Below are 22,227 nucleotides of genomic sequence, written 5' to 3'. Positions count from 1 at the left end.
GTTTGTGTTGCCCTTAGCATAGTAATAATGATGGACAAGTATAGGTACTCGGGGTATATTAATGTTTGCTGAGTTAAATTGAATGGATAGGGAAAGAAGGGAAAGGCGGAGCAAGAAGAACTGAGTGGTGTCCTGCTAAGGTGTTTTGGGCTCTGATGCCAATGCCCGACATTTAGTTTTCATCTGATTTTGTCATTTTACTGTTTATTGTGTTCCATTAGCTTGTCCATCCTATGTCTTTTTTGGTGTCTAAATATCGCATAGACACAAAGTTTTAAACAGATATATAGGTAAAATATAAAGAATAATGATACATTCACGACCCCTGTCTTCTCAAGATGTTTCATTTCTTTGGTCTCCTGTACGTACTTTCCCCTTCCCTCCCCATGAGAACTAACCTCAGTTTTGTGTTTATCACTTTTTTCTTTATAGTTTCATCACATACATTCACAAACAATTCATTTTTTAGTTTTACAAGTTTTTTTTTTTTTTAAGATTTTATTTATTTATTCGACAGAGATAGAGACAGCCAGCGAGAGAGGGAACACAGCAGGGGAGTGGGAGAGGAAGAAGCAGGCTCATAGCGGAGGAGCCTGATGTGGGGCTCGATCCCATCACGCCGGGATCATGCCCTGAGCCGAAGGCAGACGCTTAACCGCTGCACCACCCAGGTGCCCCTAGTTTTACAAGTTTTTGAATTTTATATAAGTGGAATCATCTGTATGTATTCTTCTATGACTTCCTTTATTCACTTAACATTATATTCATAATAACATCCCCGTTGTTACATTATATTCATGTCGCATAGTCTATTCATTTTCACTATCATGGGATATTCCTTTGTAAGACTGTGCTACGAATCATCTTTTTTGTTACTGATGGGTATTTTTTCCTAGTGTTTAGCTTGTGCATTACCATGCAGCTGTGAAATCCCTGTGTCTATCACTTGGCACACACGTGAAAGACTTACTGCAAGGCTCAAATGGGTATTTCTCTATTCTGTGTCTTCCTCCTCTTCTTCTCCTTTCTTTTCTTCTCCTTTCCTTCCCTCCCACTTCCCTCCCCACCCCTTCCTCCTCTTGTAGAATTCAGGGAAAACAAATGCAAAGAAATAGAGATTTTTTTTTTTGCATTATTTCTGATAAACTAAGTGTTTCTTAAAAAGCATCTTGCCTCTTTCTAGTCTGCCATGGTCCCTTTATGTTTTTGTGTTTATAGAGCAAGCTCGGATTGGGAGTCAGTCAAAAATATTAGAAATGTCTTATTCATTCATAGTCTGTAGCTCTTATGCAAATGCTACCTTTTGTGAAATAACACCTTTTATATCAATTATTTGTCCCTTTTACTTTGCATTATAATTGGAAATTAGAAGGTCTAGATCAGTGGTTCTCAACTCTAGCTGTCCATTAGAATGTCTGGGGACCCTTTTAAAAAATCTTGATGCAGGGGCGCCTGGGTGGCTCAGCGGTTAAGCGTCTGCCTTCGGCTCAGGGCGTGATCCCGGCGTTATGGGATCGAGCCCCACATCAGGCTCCTCTGCTATGAGCCTGCTTCTTCCTCTCCCACTCCCCCTGCTTGTGTTCCCTCTCTAGCTGGCTGTCTCTATCCTGTCGAATAAATAAATAAAAAATCTTAAAAAAAAAAAAATCTTGATGCATCATATTTCAGCTCAAGCCCCCAGAAAAACAGTTTTAATTGGTCTGGGGGTGGGACTGGGCCTCATGATTGTTTTTGAAGTACTGTAAGTTATTCTTTGCAGCGAAGATTGAGAACCACTCTAGATCAGTTGTCCTCAAAGTGTCCTTGGACCAGCAGCATCAGCATCATGGGAACTTATGTAAACTCTCAGGCCTCCCCTAAGGCCTACTGAAGCAGAAACTCTTGAGTGTGGGGTCCTACAGGCTGTATTTTAGCAAGTTCCAGGTGAGTCTAATACACACTGAAGTGTGTAGAACCACTGCTGTAAGTCATTTAAGCATTAACAACAAAGCTTTCTTTTACTTAAGTCCAACTTTGTAGAATCCACAGTGTTCCACTAAAGCTCTAGACCTGAGAGTAGCTAAAGGAAGTGGGGGGGAAAGAAGCATGCCATGAAAGAAGTCATTTTTGGTAAATGCCTGAGCAAAAGGGGTCATAAAGAGAGCTATAAAGTATATTGGTTATCATTCTTTTTGTAACCTAAAATGAATGAAAAGGTGTCCTGATTGACCATCAGTGCTTATAAATGAACATCCCCTTTCACTAAGAAGGGACTGTAGTTAGAGGAAAGCATAAGATAGAAAAGAGCAGCCGTAAGTGGTAGAAGGGGCAGTCTCAGAGACTGCAAGTGGATGAAACATGAGTCAGGAACAGCCACAAGAACAGGATGACAACGTTGTATAGTGTTTTGTAGCGTAGCAAGGATAAAATAAAACATGTGAAGTGCCTCATGGACAATTTGTTCCAATAAACTTTAAAAATTTTATTGTGATAAAATACACATAACTAGAAGTTTACTATTAGTGACATTATGCAACCAATACCACTGCCTAGTTCCAGAACATTTTTATCACCGCAAGAGGAAACCCCATACCCACAAAGCAGTCACTCTCCATTCCCCCTTCTCCCTAGCCCTTGGCATTCACTCTTCTGCTTTCTGTCTCTATATATTTGCCTGTTTTGGATATTTCATAGAAATGAAATCATTCATTATGTGGCTTTTTGTGTCTGCCTTCTTTAATTTCAGCATAATGTTTTCAAGGTTTATCCATTTGGTGGGGGTATATTAGTACTTCATTCTTCTTTCTGGCTTAATAGTATTCCATTGTATGGATAGATCTCATTTTGTTTTTCATGAGTCTGTTAACATATATTTGAGTTTTTTCCACTTTTTGGCTATTATGAATAATGCTGCTATGAACATTCATGTACAAGGTTTTGCTTGAACACTATTTTCATTTCTTTGGGGTATATACTCAGAAGTGGAATTGCTGGGTCATATGATAGTTCTATGTTTAACTTTTTGAGGGATCACCAAACCTTTCCACTGCAGCTATACAATTTTATATTCCCACTGGCAGTGTGGGAGGAGTTTCTCTAAATCCTCACCAGAACAACATTATTGTTCATTTAAAAATTTTAGTTATTGGGGCGCCTGGGTGGCACAGCGGTTAAGCGCCTGCCTTCGGCTCAGGGCGTGATCCCGGCATTATGGGATCGAGCCCCACATCAGGCTCCTCCGCTATGAGCCTGCTTCTTCCTCTCCCGCTCCCCCTGCTTGTGTTCCCTCTCTCGCTGGCTGTCTCTATCTCTGTCAAATAAATAAATAAAATCTTAAAAAAAAAAATTTTAGTTATTAAGAGACTTTCTATAAGGGATCTTGATTAGGGAATCTAAACATATTTTAGAGTAGTGGGTCTTAATGAGGGGTTCACATAATAATTACCTGTGGAACTTTTAAAATACTCATGGCCGGTACCTTCCCTAGATTTTCTGAATGGAGGTGTCCAGAGGTAAAGCCCAGAATTATACTCCCCATTAAGAACCATTGCCTGAGATAGTGGTTCTCGGAATTTGGTCTGGGGATCCCTGAGGCCCCCTGAGATCCTTTTAGAGGAGTCCTTTGAGTTTAAAACTACTTTCATAATCATACTAAGACAGTATTTGCCTTTTTCATTCTCATTCTCTCATGAGCACACATTGAAGTTTTCCAAATTCTTCATGACATGTGATAGCACAGCAGATTGAATGCATAAACAGATATGAGAATCCAGCTGTCTTCTATTAAGCCAGATATGAAAGAGATTTACAAAAAAGTAAAACAGTACCACTCTTACGAATTTTTATTAAAAAATTGTTCTTTATGACTTATAATGGGTTTATGATTGTTTTTAAATCAGTTTATACATTTTTTTAAAATTTCTCAGTTTCAGTGGTACATACTGGTAGACATAACCTGCATAAATGAAATCTCTTTGAAATCTTCAGTAATTTAAAGTGTAAAGAGGTCTTGAGACCAGCCAAATGAGAACTGTAGACCTTTGGGGAAAAAAGGAAACAAAAACAGCTATTACCCATTTGTTGGATGCTTACCATTTAGTTTATATTAGGTTAAGCTTTTCACATGTTTTGTGTCATTTTATCTTTACAATAACTCCATGACATAGTATATTTAACCCCATTTTCGCATGGAGAAATTTAGTCTCAAAGAAGTTAACTTGGCTAGTTCATAAGTGGACAAGCCAAGATTTCAATTTAAGTCTTTAGAGTACATGTTCTTAATCACTACCATAACCTTAACAAAGCAAGGGTCATCTGTACAGGAAATTGTTGCTAGTTCAATGCCATAATGACTTATCTACCTCTAGCATCAGGCCTCAGAAAGATAACCTTTGAAATCTTTGTAGACTTAAATAGTATGTAAATACCATGTGGTACATGTACTAGCCTATTGTTCTCTTTAGTGGTCCTCTGTATAAGGACTGTTAAATAGGAGAAATATAAGAAGCTTAATCTAGGCATAAATAGATGCAGTTGACAAAATGTTTACCTTTTTTGGAAAAGTGATTTTAGCTTATTAAAACATGAGGATAAATATTCACTTAGAACAGTCCACAAATTGTGGCCTTTTACAAGAATCTTATTCTAAAACCTCATATCCAATCAATCAGTCCTCTGAAGAGCCCATCGTTGCCGGATTGATAAAGTATAATAATTATTTTAACTTGTTGGTATATCCTCTCTCACAACAGCCAAAAAATCAGGTGCTGCTGTGTTTACATAGAATAAGACTTAGGGTAATTTTTTCATGTGATAATACTTCAGTTTGTCAGGAAATAAAATATTTGCTAATTAGAGAGGTTCACCAGATCTAGTCCTTTTCAAAAATTTACTTTGCTGCCTACAGAGTAAAAACTAATATATGGGTAGTCACTTTTCAAAAAACTGATTCTGTATCTCTTAGTGCCTTCTGTGAAAAATTATTTCAGAGAATAGCAGAATTTTTTGCTTAGTAATTTATATTCTGTTTACCATCTTCCTCTTCTTACTCCTCTATCCTCACCCCCCATTCCAATGCTGTTTCAACGATGCAGTTTGAGGATCAGCATATTTTATAGAAAATGAGTTATTTGCTTATTTGACAAACAGTAATTATCTGGTGTGTGTTGAGCACTGGATTAAGACCGAGGATACTATAATGAACCAAAACATATATAAGGTCATGAAATCTACAGTCTAATGAAGGAGATGGATAGTCATTAAACAAAGGATCACATCTGTTTCTTTCTTTCTTTCTTTCTTTCTTTCTTTCTTTCTTTCTTTCTTTCATTCATTCATTCATTCATTCATTTTAAAAGGTGCTGTGAGCAGTAGTACATGGTGTTATTAAAAATTTTTGAGCCTAATGGGAGGATTGACCTAAGAAGGTTAGAAGACTGAAGCCAAAGTGGGGCTAGGGAAAGTCGTGAGTTCCATTTGTGACAAGTGAAAGGATCAATCCAGTAGATAATACATGCTTCTGGAGCTTAGAGAAGAAATCTGGGCAGGAGATAGAAATGTGTGAATTGTGTGCCAATAGGTTGTTAATTGAAATTGTTGGCTGAGGTGAGATCATTTAGGGAGAACATATACAGTGAGAAAAGAAGAGGGCCTAGGGACTAAGTTTTGAGGAATTCTAGTGTTTATTATACAGAGTAGAATATAGAAGGAGACAGAGATGGACATCAAATAAATAGGAAAACTAGGAGAATACAGTGTTAAATGTTTCAAGAGGAGAGAATCTTCCAAGGAGAATCCGATAAAATCCAGACTCTCCTTATTACCATGGCTTTCAAGGGACGCCCTACATGATCCCTCCCCACCCACCTCTTTGACCTCTTACCATTCATATTGCTGCTGGCCTACTTTTATTCTCTAAACACGTAAGGTTCATTTCCTACCTCAGGACCTATGTGCTTAGTGTTCCCTTTTCTGGAATGTCCTTCCCCCAGTTCAGATTTTATCTCTTCAGAGAACAGTAGCCAACCCTCCACTCCTTTAGCAGGATTGTTGTCAGACTCTATCGATGTTTGAATCTCATTATACAGTTAAGATTATATTGTGTTTGGGCCTCACACTCAGTTCCAGATCGAATATTTAGGACATGTTAAAATTAATTTTTCAGAAATGTTTAGCAATGGTAGTAGAGAATAATTTTTAGATTTTAGAGTACATCCTCCCTAAGGCATCTTGACTTGAATTGTTGAAATGGTGAGAGCTATCTCTTATCCCCTTCCGCCAAGTGTATTGCAGGATGGTTAGAGGAATAGGGGAAAACTGAAAAGGAGATGCCTGTAGTCTGCTCTGTAGAAATAATGAATGACAGAAGTGTGACAGTATTGATAATCCAGTGGATTCAAAGCAAGAGTAAAACATATGATTATTTTCTGAAAGATGGGAACACCATTTGACAAAGATTGTTCCAAAAACTAGTTTAAAGCCGTGAGTTCACTTCAGTTCGATGAATGTTTACTGAACTGACCACAGAGAAGTGATAGGAAGTTGGGAGTGGGGGCCTTAGGAACAGTTGCTGATCGACCTGAGGCTGAGTAAGTTCTTCCCCAGCTGAAGAACAGTAATTCCTCTACTCTTTCAAAATATAAAGATTAGCTCTTGAATTTCAGGGCCAGAAAGAATATATGGCCAAGCAATCAGTGACCGTTTTATAGTAATCCACTTGCCAATTTAGGGTTTCATAAAACCCTACAGAAGGAAGAAAATGACCATTGTAGAACTTTTGGGGGGGGGGGGCGGTAACCTTATTTTTTATTTTTAAAAAGCCATTTTTGTAGTTAACTTGGTTGATGTGTATTAAATGTACTTTTGTTATCTTAAACATCTACTCCAAGCTCATGGACTTTCCTTTTATAGCTTGCCTTTCTCCATAATCTGGCACAAGAATGCTTTTTAGTGCTGAGTGTTTTCTTTTTCTGCTGGTCGCTTCTCACAGCAGTACTGGCCTTTCACCTGGTTCTGTATCTTAATTTAGAAGTAGCCTTGTTTTCAGATCTTATTTTAAGTGTTGGTTCATCCAAGCGTTGCTGCAAATGGCTTCATGTCTGTGGAAGACAGAAAAGAAGAAGTCAGCATAAATTAAAATGAGAATGATTTCACGTGGACCCAGAAACAAAATTGTTGCAAAGACAGTAGAGATTAATGCCAAGCTGCCCCCATCTCCCACTCATGTAAGAATCTGAAGGCCAGAAAGGCTAAATGACTTGCTCAAGGTTATAAAATATTGATGAAAATTTATCATTCTCATTATTTACATGAGGGCAATATACCCTAGTGAGCTGTAATTTTAATACATAAAACAAGCTATTCATAAGGAAGGTAAATATACCAAACTGTTTACCCTAACTATCTTTGAGAAGTCAGGGGGTGCATTACAAAGTTTTCTTCCTAATTCTCCAGGTTTGTCAGTGTTCGGTTATGAACATCAGTATTTTCGTATCATGATAAAGGCTGGGTCCACTAGAGTCACATCTGGATTTGAATCTGGCCTGTACCACTTCCTGGGCTGAGATTCTGTGACTTTGGGGAAAGCTTCTCAACCTCTCTGACCTTCCATGTCTTAGCCTGAAAAATAGAAGTAACAGTACATACTTCATTGAGTTAACTATAAAGGAGTTAACTTTGAGGTTCTTACAGCTAGTGCCTGGCCCACAAGGAACACTTCTAATGGAGCGACCATCGTTGCTACTACTGATGCTGTCCCTGCTTTTATCATAGGACACTGGACTGGCATAGGATGTCTTATCAAATGATTTAAATATTCATCTGCTTAAAGACTAGATGCTGAATTACACAGTTTTTTAACATACCTTCTGGTTCATTTTATCTTTCTGTTAATTCAAAGAAAGCAGCATGGTCATCAGATTTTACTTACCCTATTAGAATAATACTTAACTCTTGGATACCTCAATCAGAGACCGATCCTTATTATAATTAAAATAAAAATCTCTGACCCTCTTTATTGTTTTATACTAGAGAGCTTATCCAGCATTGCTAGGGAAAATTATTAACTGCTTTAAATTAAAAATCCCTTTGCTACTCAACTTTGAGCACCCTACATAGAATTACCATGTGAGAAGCAGATACCCTTGTGACTTGAATTTGTAATTCTTTTTGGAAACCACTGTTTTCTCTGCAACTGCTATTTTAATACAAATAATATATCTCTTTTGAACAGCAATTTCATTGGCTTTCCTTGTAGTTCAGGAAGATCACTGCCCATTTCTTGAAAGTCTCCCTCAGAGCCCCCAAAGTAAATTTTACCTATGCCCCCTAGTTTCTGGTTTTGACCAGGAAAATCTTGATAAAAATATCCTTTGTTGTTAGTGAACATTGGTATAAACAATTTTTTTGTGATTCAGTCCCAGAAAAAAATGTCATTTCATTTATGTAGCTATATTATTGCCTGCCTACCTACCTAGAGATTGCATAGTCCCAGATTGGAAATTCAGGGCCTTATAATTTTTTAATTTATTGTTTGGGACAGGACTGCATTGTTTGACCTATTTTAAGTACTAAGTAACAGCCACAGTAAAACATGTGAGTAGTTTTCTGTACATTATTTGTAATGTTACTGTTTATGAGGGTGCTGTACTTTTCCAGTTTACAACTGAGGAAGCCTGTCATCATCATTAGTACTCATTCATTCAGCATGAGCACCTGTTTTATCTTAGGCACTGGAGATGTAAGTATGAATAAAACATGATTCCTGCTCTGGAAAATTTCATAGTTTATTGGGGGAGAAAGACACAGATATATATAATTACATTTCAAAGCGATATGTTCTGTATAACGAATATATGAACAAAATGTCATAGTCATATAAAGGAGGGAACAGTAAATTTGGGGGTGTATGGTAAGGTTACAAAGAGAAAGTGGCATTTGAGCCAAGTCTTGAAGAATAGATGGGAATTTGCCATTTAGAGAGAGAGGAGCCAGGAATGGTCAGTAGAGGCAGGGAGCAGCCCACCAAAGGCCTAAACGCTCGCCCTGGCGAGCTATGTGAGGGGAGTGTCTTCAGTGTAGCTAGAGAAAAGGGTTTGTGAAGGAAAGTGAGTCAAAGTTAGGAGCTTGAATTTTATCTTTGAGCAGTAGGAAATCATGGAAGATTTTTTGAATTATGGTTGATATAATCAGGCTTGAGTTTGAAAACTCGTAACAGTTTAGGTCTGGAGAAAGAAAGACAAGTGGCAGACACCGGGTAAAAAGTGGTAGTCCTCCAAGCAAGACGCAAGGGTTTACACTAAGACCATATCTGTGTATATTTAAAAAAAAAAAAGGCTAGGAGTGTGTCTCTAGATTTGAGAGAATTTTCCTAGGTGTGAACAATATGATTTTGTGATCAATATGATATGGGAACTGTGGGCAGGGGGACATCTGGTTTGGGTGATGGGAGTCGAGTAACTGAAATGAATAAAACTGGGGAAAGTGAAAAATGAAAGGAAGGATTGTTCCTTGTTTTGTTCTTTGTCTGTTTTGGAAGCAGGCAAGGCTTTTCATTTTCCATAAGGTAGGGTCAGTGTTTTCAAGAACATTCTAGCAGACATGTCTGGATCTGAATCTTAGCAGAGAGGTTACCATAGTAATATTGTTGAGTTCTTACTGTTTATTTTTCCATTAAAAACTAAGGTTCTCAGAGGTTAACTGATTATGGTCTCAGGAAGGCGGCTGTAGAAGCAAACATAAATTCCTAAGCTTCTTACCAACCAGGCCTTAACTAAAATAGCTTTTTTGGGGGAAAAAAATCTCTTGATTTCCACTATACTTGTTTTACTGTTTCATTTCCCAGAGTGTCTTTACTTTAAAAAAGCAACAAAACAAAGCCCAACTGGTATATTATCCACAGTCTATTTTCTGCACTGTTTCTGATCATAATGTTATTTGACTGATGCCAGTCAAATGAAGAGCGCTCAGGATAATAGCTGAGGAGCCCCAAACCTCTTGTTTTGTTTTAGCAAAACCTTAAAATTCAGAGATTAGATGGTCCTCAGGAAATACTTATTATTTCACATATGTTTGATCTAATCCCAGTTGTTGCCCTCGTTCCAAATAAGGGAAATGAGAAGTGTTAAAGCACGAAGATGTAGTGTCCACTTTTCTGCAGGAATTGAAAAGTACGACTTTCCCCCACTATTTGGATTGTTGAGCTATAAGCTATTCTCTTGAACACCAGAGAATAAAGTAGACCGTTCTTCAAAATCCATCCTCACCCCCAAGTTTTAGGGGTCATTCAGTGTTCATTGAAACACTGGGGTGGTTGTGAAGGACTTGAGTAGGCTTTGAACAAGGCAAATCATCGTACACATCTGACACTCTTTTCACATATTTAAAAAAAATAATTAACATCCTTTAGCCACATGAAATTCTGGTTTTAACTGTTACTGTATAGATTCTCTGTGAAGCTCGTTGAGCTGTGGTATTTTTCCTTTACTTTGTTCTTGATTGCTGTGAAATGTAGTTGCCTGCTGTCTAAGGCAGCTGCAGTAGAGTGCACCCAGAAGTGGTTATAATTCTATATTTAGTAAGCCATAGGGTTTGTAAAGCATTTGCAAATTCCTTTGGGATAAAATGGTTTCTATAAATGTAACATTTTTAATGAAACTATTATTATCACCCATTAGAGAAATATAGCAGCTAATATGTACGGATTTGTGAAGAAGACAGAGGCACAAAACTTTTTTTCTTAAGAGTACATTGAGTATTTTAAATACTTAAAAGTAATCGTGTGAATCCTGTTTTTATACTTTTAATCTTGAATTGCAGAGCTTTTACTCAAGTGTTTACCTTTGGTCCAACATTCCGAGCAGAGAATTCTCAGAGCCGGAGACACCTGGCAGAGTTTTATATGGTAGAAGCAGAAATTTCTTTTGTTGAGAGTCTTCAAGACCTCATGCAGGTAGGTATACAAGTTTTAAAACAGTTTATAATAACAGCTTTCTGTGACATTAAAATGCTTCTGTATACATTTTCACCTTGGACATCTGTGCATTACAGGTGTTAATGGAGTGAAGAAGATGGGGAACTACTTAATTTGATAAACATCTACTGAATCCCTTTAAAGTACAAGAGTCAAACAGATTTAAGTTCATATCCCAGCTCTGCCATTAATTTTGTTTTGATGTTACCAAACCTTGGAGACCTTTGGTTTTCTCAACTATAGAATGAGAATAATAATAACTATTTTGTAAGGTTATCGGGAGGAGTAAATGAAATAATGGATGTATAATGTAAAGCATCTAGTATTGGCCTTAGCATATAGCAAGCTCACTAAATAATAGCTCTTGTTATTTGTTACGCAAATAAATAAAACACCTTTATAGTTAGAGAAACATCTACATAGCTGTATTGGAAAGCATCTACAGGAACCATCAGAGCTCTGTTTCGGGGGCAAGAGTTAAGGCCAGAAGGATAGTCAAGAGTCAGATCTTGGAAGAAAGACTTTGTAAATCGCCATGTTAAGTAGATCAGAAGGTAAAAAAGAGAGTTCTCAGTTGGGAAAGGCCATGGTCAATTATAGTTTAGAAACATCACTCTAGAAACAATATAAAGAATGATTCAGAGGGGAATAAAAATGAGGGTGGGAGTCCTTTTAGGAGGCTATGACCATAATCCAGATAGAGCACATAAGCTCTGAAGTTGGATGGACCAGGAATTGATTTTTAGCTCCACACTTACTTACTATGTCCCCCTTAGACAAGTGACTTAATTTTCTGAGCCTCAGTATCCTCACCTATAAAATGAGAATAACAGTTCCCACTTTATAGGGTAGTTCAGAGGATTACACAGATTATATATATAAGGCACATAGAGTAGTTCATGGCACTTTGTGCCCAGACGTTATTGACTGTTACTATGAATTCTCTATCTAGTACCATTAGTACCTTAGTTTGGATTTGTAATCACAGGATGATAATTTTGACAATTTTAGTCACCTTTCACTTTTATTCATTTTATATCTTCCTACTTTTAATCCAGTAAATGACCCAATTCTGCTTAAAACATAAATACCACATATATCATCAAATAGAATGGACTTATTATTTTATTGTCCTGTCTTGGTTGGATTCCCTAGTAAACAAACTCTAAAGCAGAGGTTTGGTGACGGGGCGGGGTGGGGGGAAGGTTATTGGAGAATGCTCTAGAGAGCAACATCTGTGAGGAAAGGAAGAAAGCAGCATTGGGCAGAGGGAAAAGTTGAACTATAATGCATGTACAGAGGCCTTAGCTAAATCTTTGAGGAACTTCGGAGCTGGAACGGTCCTTCATAGTTGTCCCATAAAAAGGCAAGGGGGTGGTGTACCTTTGTTCTTCCTCCATCAAGCAGGTACCTGACATGGGCTAGCCTTGGGAAGAGGCATACTCTTGGGTAAGATAGCACTCTTGGCCTGGTCAGTTCCTGAAGAGGGACTCAGCTAGGAGCCATCAGCAATTAATATTCCCAGTGGATAAAGCTCTTGGTCCTGAAGGGGTGTTTTGACCATAAACTGTCCACACAGTATCCATTTGTTTACCACTTTAACATCTCCCACTGATTGTGGTAGATCAGTGTCCCCCAGGGGACATTGTTGGTTGTCCTTGGGCAGTGGATGGAGGAGAGGGGGCGGTGGTTGCTACTGGCATCCAGTGGGTAAAGGCTAGGGATGCTGTTCAACATGCTAACATACCCAGGTCCCTCCCCCTCAACAAAGACTTATCTGGCCAAAAATGATAGTAGTAACACTGTCAAGTAATTCTTTTCTAAAATGTAGGGATTTAGAATTTGAGCCTCACAAGGAGTCAGTAAGATTCCTTAAGCAGCTTTCGGTTCCAGCCCACCACCCAGTTCGGCATTACTCTCTCACTTAGGCCATGAGAGTATTAAAAGCCACAGAACCCACTGGGTGTTATATGCAACTAATCAATCATCGAACTTTACATCAAAAGCCAGGGATGTACTGTATGGTGACCAACATAATATAATAAAAAAACATTTAAAAAAATAATAATAAAAGCCACAGAACCACACCCTTTACCTCCCTGTTTCAGCCTTGACCCCATCTCTCCTGTCCCCACATAAATACCAGAGAAAAGTTCCAAAGACATAAATTATGTTAGAAATTATTAAACATTATAATTATATTTTTCTATACCGAATAATTCTTTAGTATTCCACTGAGTGGTACTCAGCATACACTGTTCAATGATTTTTAATTAATTGAAATACAAACTTTTTCTTAAAGACAGAAAAAAGGTATGCTCCCCCCAAAGTAATCTATTTCTCTTAATTTTCTCCCTTTTATAAATTACATTCTGTGAAAATTATTATCTTGACGAAAATACTAAGAATACTGTAACAAAGGAATCTTCCCCTCATAAGGTATAATAAACAAATATTACTATTTTAGTGCCATTGAGTCATATATATTTAAAAACATCTGAAGGTTATGCTAACCCTTCAGTTAAGTTTCTGTTTTCTTCAAATATATTTATAGAGCATAGTCTGAAAGTCAAGGTTAGAGAAGCCAATGATTTTCTTCTTCAAATGGAAATTTACTGCTCATATGAAAGACACCAGTTTAACATCCCCAGTGGTCAAAGTCTTCATCTTACAGAGAGGTGTGTTGTGCCCCCAACAGTGCGGGCTTAGTATCCAATCTGTTTCTGTTTGCTCCCCATATGTGTCAGTTTTTTTTAGTGATGGATGTGTATGACCCTTCATAAAGCATTCAGTTACTTAGTGATTTCTTTATCTCACTGCTCCCAGATCAAAGGTAATATAGCCTCAAGGTAAAAGATCTTTAGCCTCCTTTTGCTCTTCTTTCATCAAGTTATTCCTTACCCTTATACAAAATACATATGTAAATATAAAAATACAAAATATATAAAAAATAAATATATATACATATATTGTATGTACTATATATATTTACCAAGAACAACCAGATACATGTGTGTATATATGTATGTTTAGTAGATGCTTACGCCCCGCCCTGTGTCTCCAGCCTTGATAGGGTGCAGCAGGGATGCTGGAGAAGGAGGGAAGATCCTGCCTCTGGGGCAGCCTGTACTTACCGAGTGTGTCTCTCTTTCTGAGTCCAGCATTGGGAGGGCCTAATAGGATCTCATGGACTTCAAACCAAACATTTTAGTTTTGATTAGAAATATTTCCCATTCCAATCACTTTTTTCTTCTAACAAGTTTTTTCTGTGGGATGTGTATGGATACCCCTGGTGGAATGCATTCTTACAGACTGATTTGTGTTGTATCATGATTTGTGTTATTTTTACCGTATGCTTTAGCAAAGCAAAAATGCCCATATCTAGATGTAGCTCTATCTCATTGCTCCTCTAACTTTAAAGTCAGCCTTCATTTACCAGTAACTGAATGAAGCGCCTTTCAAAGTGTCTCATTCTTCGCAACAACTGTTTGTTTCCTTCTCTGAGCCAGACGCTAAAGCTAAGTTGTATACATGAATTATCTCATTTAATTATTACAACAATCCTGGAAGCTAGGTACTGTTACTGTTCTGATTCTACAGGTGAGTATGTTACAGTTCAGAGAGGCATTAGTCAGTTTTGGCTGTTTATTTGACATCCCACTTCTAGTATTGAAACTATTAACAAAAGATTCATACATTTTTCTTTCCTTTTTTTATCCACTCTGGGAAGAAGTTGCACTGCCTCCCGTAACCAGTCTAGAAAACTGAACTAATTTGCTGTAGTATATTCGGGGATTAAGAGGCCTAAAGGGTTTATAGCTGCTAAAACCTGGAGAGCAGTCCTTACAGGACCCTAAATAGGTTTTTCATATGAAGTAGCTTACTTGTCAGGCAATTCTCTGTCATTTCTCTTAGGTTATGGAGGGACTTTTCAAGACTGCAACAACGATAGTTCTCTCAAACTGTCCTGAAGATGTTGACCTCTGTCACAAGTTCATAGCTCCTGGCCAAAAGGTAATTAGTTTTGTGAATAAAGTCCAATACATCTACTCTTTAAATGTGTTAATTACATATAATAAATATAATTACATTTAATAAATTTTTTTTCTCTTTTCTTACCAAGGACAGATTAGGACATATGCTAAAAAACAACTTTGTAATGTAAGTAGATATTATACTTTCTCTGAACTTTATTCATATTTTATCATACTATTTTTCACACTCTTAAATTTTTTTCTTTATATATCTGTTATCACAAGGAAGGCCCATGTTTTAAATATTTTTATAGCTCTTATATCTGGTTCATAGTTGATAAATAATGTTTCATGAATAAATAAATGAATAAATCATAGCAAGATAAATGAACACAGTAATTATTAACTGAATTAATGCAATTCAAACTAATATTAACTTTAGTAATAAAAATTTGGCTCAATTAAAAAACTTTTATTTTGGGGTGCCTGGGTGGTTCAGTTGGTTAAGCATCTGACTGTTGGTTTCAACTCAGGTCATGATCTCAGGGTTGTGAGATCAAGCCCTGCCTTGGGTTCCAAGCTCAGTGCAGAGTCTGCTTGTCCCTCTCCTTCCCTCTCTACCCCTTCCCAACTCACACTGGCTCGAGCACTCTTTCTCTCTCTCTAATAAATAAATAAAATCTTTTTTAAAAATTTAAGTCCAGTATAATTAACATAGGGTGTTGTATTAGTTTCAGGTGTACAATGTAGTGATTCAGCAATGCTATCTATGTTATTCAGTGTTTATCACGATAAGTGTCCTCTTAATCCCCTCCACCTATTTCACCCATTCCCCCACTCACCTTCTCTCTGGTAACCATCTGTCTGTTCTCTGTAGTTAAGAGTCTGGTTTTGTTTTGGTTTGGTTTGGGGTTTTTGCTTGTCTATGTTTTCTTTATTTTTAAAATTCTACATATAAGTGAAATTGTGGGGTATTTGTCTTTCCCTGACTGACTTGTTTCACTTAGGGTAATACTCCCTAGTGAGTATAACCCTAAGGTATACTAGCTTCATCCATGTTGTTGCAAAAGGCAAGATTTCATTCTTTTTTATGGCTGAGTAATATTTCATTGTATATATGTACCACATCTTTACCCATTCATCTATCCATGGACACTTGGACTGCTTCCATAATTTGACTATTTTAAATAATGCTGCAATAAACATGGGGGTGCATGTATTTTTTCAAATGAGTGTTTTTGTTTTTTTGGGTAAATACCCAGTAGTAGAATTACTGGATCATATGGTAGTTCTATTTTTAACTTTTTTGGGAACCTCCATACTCTTCTCCACATAGCTCCACCAGTTTGCATTCCCACCAATAGTACACGAGGATTCCTTTTTCTCCACATCCTCACCAACACTTGTTTCTTGCATTGTTGATTTAACCCATTCTGACAGGTGTGAGGTGATATCTCATTGTAGTTTTGATTTGCATTTCCCTTAGTTATGTTGAGCATCTTTTCATGTGTCTGTTGGACATCTGGATGTCTTCTTTGGAGAAATGTCCGTTCGTGTCTTCTGCCCATTTTTAATTGGATTATTTGTTTTTTGAGCATTGAGTTGTATCAGTTCTCTAACCCTTTATTGGATATGTCATTTGCAAATATCTTCTCCCATTCAGTAGGTTATCTTTTAGTTTTGTTGATTGTTTCCTTTGCTGTGCAGAAGCTTTTTATTTTGGTGTTGTCCCAATAGTTTATTTTTGTTTTTGTTTCCCTTGCCTCAGAAGACATACCAAAAAATATGTTGTTGCAGCTGAGGTGAGAGAAATTACTGCCTGTGTTCTCTTCTAGGATTTTCATAGTTTTAGGTCTCATATTTAGGTTCTTAATCAATTTTGAATTTATTTTTGTGTATGGTGTAAGAATGTGATCCAGTTTCATTCTTTTGCATGTAGCTGTCTAGTTTTCCCAACACCATTTGTTGAAGACACTGTCTTTTTCCCAGCAGATATTCTTTCCTGCTTTGTCAAAGATTAATTGACTATACTATTGTGTGTTTATTTCTGGGTTCTCTTGTTCTGTTCCATTGATCTGTGTGTCTGTTTTTATGTCAATACTATACATTTTGATTACTACAGCTTTGTAATATGTCCTGAAATCTAGGATTGTGATACCTCCAGTTTTGTTCCTCTTTTTCAATATTGCTTTGGCTCTTTGGGATCTTTTGTAGGATTGTTTGTTCTAGTTCTGTGAAAAATGCTATTGGGACTTTAATGGGGATTACATTAAATCTGTAGATTGCTTTGGGTAGTATGGACATTTTAACAGTATTTGTTTTTCCAGTCCATGAGCATGGAATATCTTTTCATTTGTTTGTGTTATCTAAAAAACAAACTTGTAAAATATATACATGTAATGTCTGCCCATCAGTTTTTCTCTGTTTCAGTCTTCTTTTTATTCACCTTCAATTGCTCAAATCTGATAATATATTCTAAACTGGTTTTTTAGCCACTTTTTTTAAACCCAAAGATCTGTGTTTTAAGTGTAACACATACGTTATTCCTTCATTTCCACTACAATCCTATACCAGTAGTACTTGATATTAGACTGGTTATTTATTCCACTAAGCATACTAATCAGGCTGTTCCATTTTACAGTTTATTATAAAACAAACACATATTTGATATGGGGTGTGGCCCACTCACATTATGGAGGGTAATGTGCTTTACTCAGAGTCCACTGATTTAAATTTAATCTCATCCAGAAACACCTTCATAGAAACATCCTGAATGTTTGACCAAATATCTGGGTACCAGTCAAGTTGACACATAAAATTAACCGTAATGGGCCAGGGTGGTGGTAGTGGAGGTACAGAGAAGTTGTCCTATTCTAGATATATTTTAAAAATAAAAGAAACAGGATTTGCTGAAAATGGGAAAGAGGGAGAAGTCAAGTGTGACTGAAAGTCTTTTGTCTTATAGAGCTGTAAAAATGAAGTTGCCATTAACTGAAATTGGAAAAGCCATTAGAGTAGCAAAGGGTTTTGGGGGGAAGTGGGGATGGTATCAGGATCATCATCATCATCGTCACGTATCGTGTTAAGATTGAGATGCTTTTCAGACATCCAGTTTTAGATGTTGGGTAGGCAGTTGCAGTGTACCAACCTAGAGTTTACAGAAGAGTTCTGGACATTGCATATTAATAGAAGTAGTAAGTAAGCAGGGAAGGAAAGAATTAATTTGGGCGTCCTAAGGAATCAGTGCTGGTGACAGAAAACCAGGGAGAACATCTTGGGAGAAGTTATCCATATCCTATCTAGTGAATAAGATCTAAGATGGGGAAAAAATATCCACTATTTATTGAATATTTGCTATGTGCCAGACAGTGATAAACTTTACATACATACATGTAAAAAAAGAGTTCATTTTATCTTCACAACTCTATGAGTAGTTATTACTGCTCTTCTGTGGCTGAAGAATCAACTCAAAGAGAGTAAGCAAGTGAAAGGTGAAATGGAAATTCAAACTCACTTACCTGATTTCAGAGCTCATGCTTTCAACCACTACGCTTCGAAAGGGCACTAGAATTAATGCTAGGGTAGTCGTAGCTCTTCACTGTCCCTATGACCCTCACATATCATTTGTGCTTTGGAGTCCAGGTCTGTAAAATACTGAGGTTGGGAAATGACCTCATGGGCTGTGCCACATCAGTCATTGCCAGCATCATCACGTTCCACAGCGCAAATCTTAGGTGTGGTTTAAATGTATACCTGTGTTGATTTGTTTAGTGTTTGTCACCTCCATGTAGTCAGGGACTTGTTTATCTTGTTTACCGTTACACCCCCAGTGCTTAGTGCCTCTAACAGGAACTCAGTCAATATTTATTGAATAACTGAATGAATGAGTAAATGACATTTGAGTAGCCATGGGAGTGAGAGTATTTTCCTTTTGGCTAGGTCCTCTCCCTGAGGTTTCCTGTTAACTCCTATCACTGTTTACTTATCACTGGGCACTGAGTGTAGTGAGCTATGACTTAGAGGACCTGGATTCTAATTCTGGCTGTACTTCTTATCGGCTGTTAATGAATGTGGTAGTACTTTTCAACAAATATTTATTGACTATTTACTATGAGTTAGGCACTGTGCTAGTCATTGATGATCCATGATAGAGACATGGATTGGTCCTTTTACGGAATTTAAAATCTAGAGGAAAAGATGAACAGTTCACTGTTTGAATGAATGATTATTTAATTACAACTGTGAACTTGATTAATAGTAAATCTTTAACCTTTCTGAACTTGAGTTTCCTCATCTATAAAGTTATAACTTGTCTGTCATATTGTTGAAACGATCAAATGGCTATACTGCTTAAGCAGTGTGCCAGACTACATAACTTAACACTGCTGCTATAAAACATCTAAAAATGATTGTTAAAAATTATAAAAATCCTTTTAAATACATTGTTGAGTTCACTAGAAAGTAAGAGAAGTTCCAGCAGCTACAAATGAAGAGGGAACTGAGGACCAGAGGGGGATGCATAAATGGCATGGTTCCTCAAGGTGGAGGGTACGGTAGATGGCGGGGGTGGGGCAGTGTGGGTGGGGGAGTTGCCAGTCTTTGAAACCAGAGATTTTAATAGCCATAAGAGGACATAAAGTAGACCTAAGCATGATTACTTAGAATCAAGATACTCCCCGAAGTACACATATGCACACACATGCACGCACGCACAGAAGATAGCATGTGACTTGTATTCCTTTGCATAGATTTCATTGTATTCTTGACTACTTAGTATGATTGTTTCATATGAAAATAAATTATTTAAAGGACTTGTATAATAATTGAATTTAGCCTTTACCAAGCAGAAATAGAATTCAATTATTTTTATGTCTCCCTTATGGCATTAAGGTTTTTAAAATATAGAGTACTTACCTTCTTTTGCTCTTCATTTATCTGCAAATTTGAGTCAAAGAATGCTAATAATTTTAGCTTAGCAGTTTTTTTTTTTTTTTAAAGATTTTATTTATTTATTCGACAGAGATAGAGACAACCAGCGAGAGAGGGAACACAAGCAGGGGGAGTGGGAGAGGAAGAAGCAGGCTCATAGCGGAAGAGCCTGATGTGGAGCTCGATCCCAGATCGCCGGGATCACGCCCTGAGCCGAAGGCAGACGCTTAACCGCTGTGCCACCCAGGCATCCCTAGCTTAGCAGTTTTAACCAACAGCTTCAGAACAATTTTCTTAAACCATAAAAAATTTAAATATGAAGGTAGTTTGATCTTGCTTCATGCAGTATCACTATGTCTCTTCCTCCTTTCCTCAAAGTACTTTAGAAGTAGCTCCTGGAAAGAAGAGATATTATTCTCTGCACGTATAAAAAAAAAATTAGGATAAAGAGTTGATAAAGGCCATTAAGGATATCCAGTATCAGAACTATAATTTGAGCTGAAAAGCTCTGTCTCAATTTAAGATGGAGGAGTAGGGCAGAAAATCCAGGATAACAACAGATACACAGAAAGTCAGTTTTTAAAATAATGTAGCAGTAACCTATCAATGGCACAAAATCCCTGTGCTTCCCACGTTGACTGCTCTTCTATTTCTCAGGATAATGAGTAGATCATATCAAGTAATTGATGGAATAGAACAATAGAATGTCTAAGCAGAGAAGAACTTTAGACAGTATAGTCTAATCTCCTTATTTTACAAATACAAATAATTTTTTGATGGTTGTATAAAACATTACAAAAATTTATAAAATGCTTTCATTAAGGTGAAGTGATTTACATAGTAGCCAGTAAGGGGGTAGAGTCAGAGGGAGAGCTCAGGGCCCATTGTCTTTGCTTTGATTGAGCATATTAAACTTCCAAGTGTGTTAGGCATTATCTTTGTAGTCAAAAGCTTAGGCTTTGGAGTCGGCACATCAGGTTTACTACTTACTTACGTCAGTGATTTGGGGCAAGTTACTGTCCCCTCTGTAAAATTTTACCATCTGTAAAATGTGTTTAAAAATTATTACTACCAGGGGCACCTGGGTGGTGCAGTCCTTAAGCGTCTGCCTTCGGCTCAGGGCGTGGGGATCGAGTCCCGCATCGGGCTCCTCCGCTGGGAGCCTGCTTCTTCCTTTCCCACTCCCCCTGCTTGTGTTCCCTCTCTCGCTGGCTGTCTCTGTCACATAAATAAATAAAATCTTTTAAAAAAAAATGATTACTACCAACACCACTATCATTTTTGCCTTAGATATTGTTACTTAATACTAGATTTTAATTTGAATAAAATTTTCATCTTGGAAAAACATCACTCAAAACATACTTTGGAGGCTTTATTTGTGCTATATACACAACTCCTTCCAATTAGTTATTATAGGTATGAATTTAATTTTTCCTTCATAGAATAAGTTTGTGTTTGGTAACTTATTTTTTTACTTTAAAGTCCTTCAGAAAGTTGGTAGATTTGGGGGTTTTGTTTTGTTTTGGGGTTTGGGGGGTTAGGGGGAGCTTTTTGGATGTTTTATTGTAGATTTTTGTTTTTAATCATGCAAAGGACTGTTGGAGTGGTGCCTGGGTGACTCAGTCGGTTAAGCATCTGCCTTCCCAGGATCCTGGGATCCATCAAGTTGGGCTACCTGCTCAGCAGGAAGTCTGCTTCTCCCTTTCTCTCTGCACCTCCCCTTCCCTACTCATGCTCTCTCTTGCTCTAATAAATAAATAAAATCTTTTTAAAAAATGTTCAAAGTGCTGTTGCAAAGGGCATAGGGAAACTGACATTTTTGCATACTACCAGTGGGCATAAATCGGTATAACACTGTAAAAGCGAAGCAGTATCTTTGGCAGTATCAAAATATCTAAAAACCATAAATGTAAATACACTGTGATCCAACAATTCTGTTTTTTCCATATGCAAAATTAATATATAAGAATTATTTATAATAGATGTATATAGTCATGATTTATAATAGCAACAGCTAAATTATCCATCAATAAAATAGAGCTACCCTACAACCCAGCAATTGCACTACTGGGTATTTACCCCAAAGATACAAATGTAGTAATCTGGAGGGGCACCTGCACCCCAGTGTTTATAGCAGCAGTGTCCACAATAGCCAAACTATGGTAAAAGCACAGATGTCCATCGACAGATGAATGGATAAAGAAGGTGTGGTGTGTACACACACACACACACACACACACACACACAATGGAATATTACTCAGCCTTCAAAAAAATCTTGCCATTTGCAACAACGTGGATGGAACTAGAGGGTATTATGCTAAGTGAAATAAGTCAATCAGAGAAAGACAATTATCATATGATCTCACTGATATGT

At 37.2% G+C, this 22,227-nt stretch overlaps 1 protein-coding gene across 2 annotated transcripts in view; it reads left to right on the top strand.

Annotated features, from left to right (window-relative positions):
- The window catches only part of NARS2 (asparaginyl-tRNA synthetase 2, mitochondrial), a 131,877-nt gene that overhangs the window by 76,525 nt on the left and 33,125 nt on the right, over positions 1-22,227 (top strand). Inside the window, exons 7-9 of one of the 2 annotated variants that reach the window (XM_087868187.1) lie at positions 10,795-10,927; positions 14,864-14,962; positions 15,077-15,109. In XM_087868187.1, coding sequence (XP_087724313.1) covers positions 10,795-10,927; positions 14,864-14,962; positions 15,077-15,109 — 265 coding nt within the window. Of the gene's footprint in view, positions 1-10,794; positions 10,928-14,863; positions 14,963-15,071; positions 15,110-22,227 lie in introns of both variants that reach the window. The other variant, XM_045816181.2, reaches the window with a different exon arrangement.

This window comes from Ursus americanus, chromosome 16, assembly GCF_024610735.1.
Source record: "Ursus americanus isolate L20-20 chromosome 16, mUrsAme1.1.p, whole genome shotgun sequence".
In the NCBI taxonomy this organism is placed as follows: domain Eukaryota; kingdom Metazoa; phylum Chordata; class Mammalia; order Carnivora; family Ursidae; genus Ursus; species Ursus americanus.
Note: the sequence above shows the minus strand (reverse complement) of the source record. Positions and strands in the feature narration are given on the sequence as shown.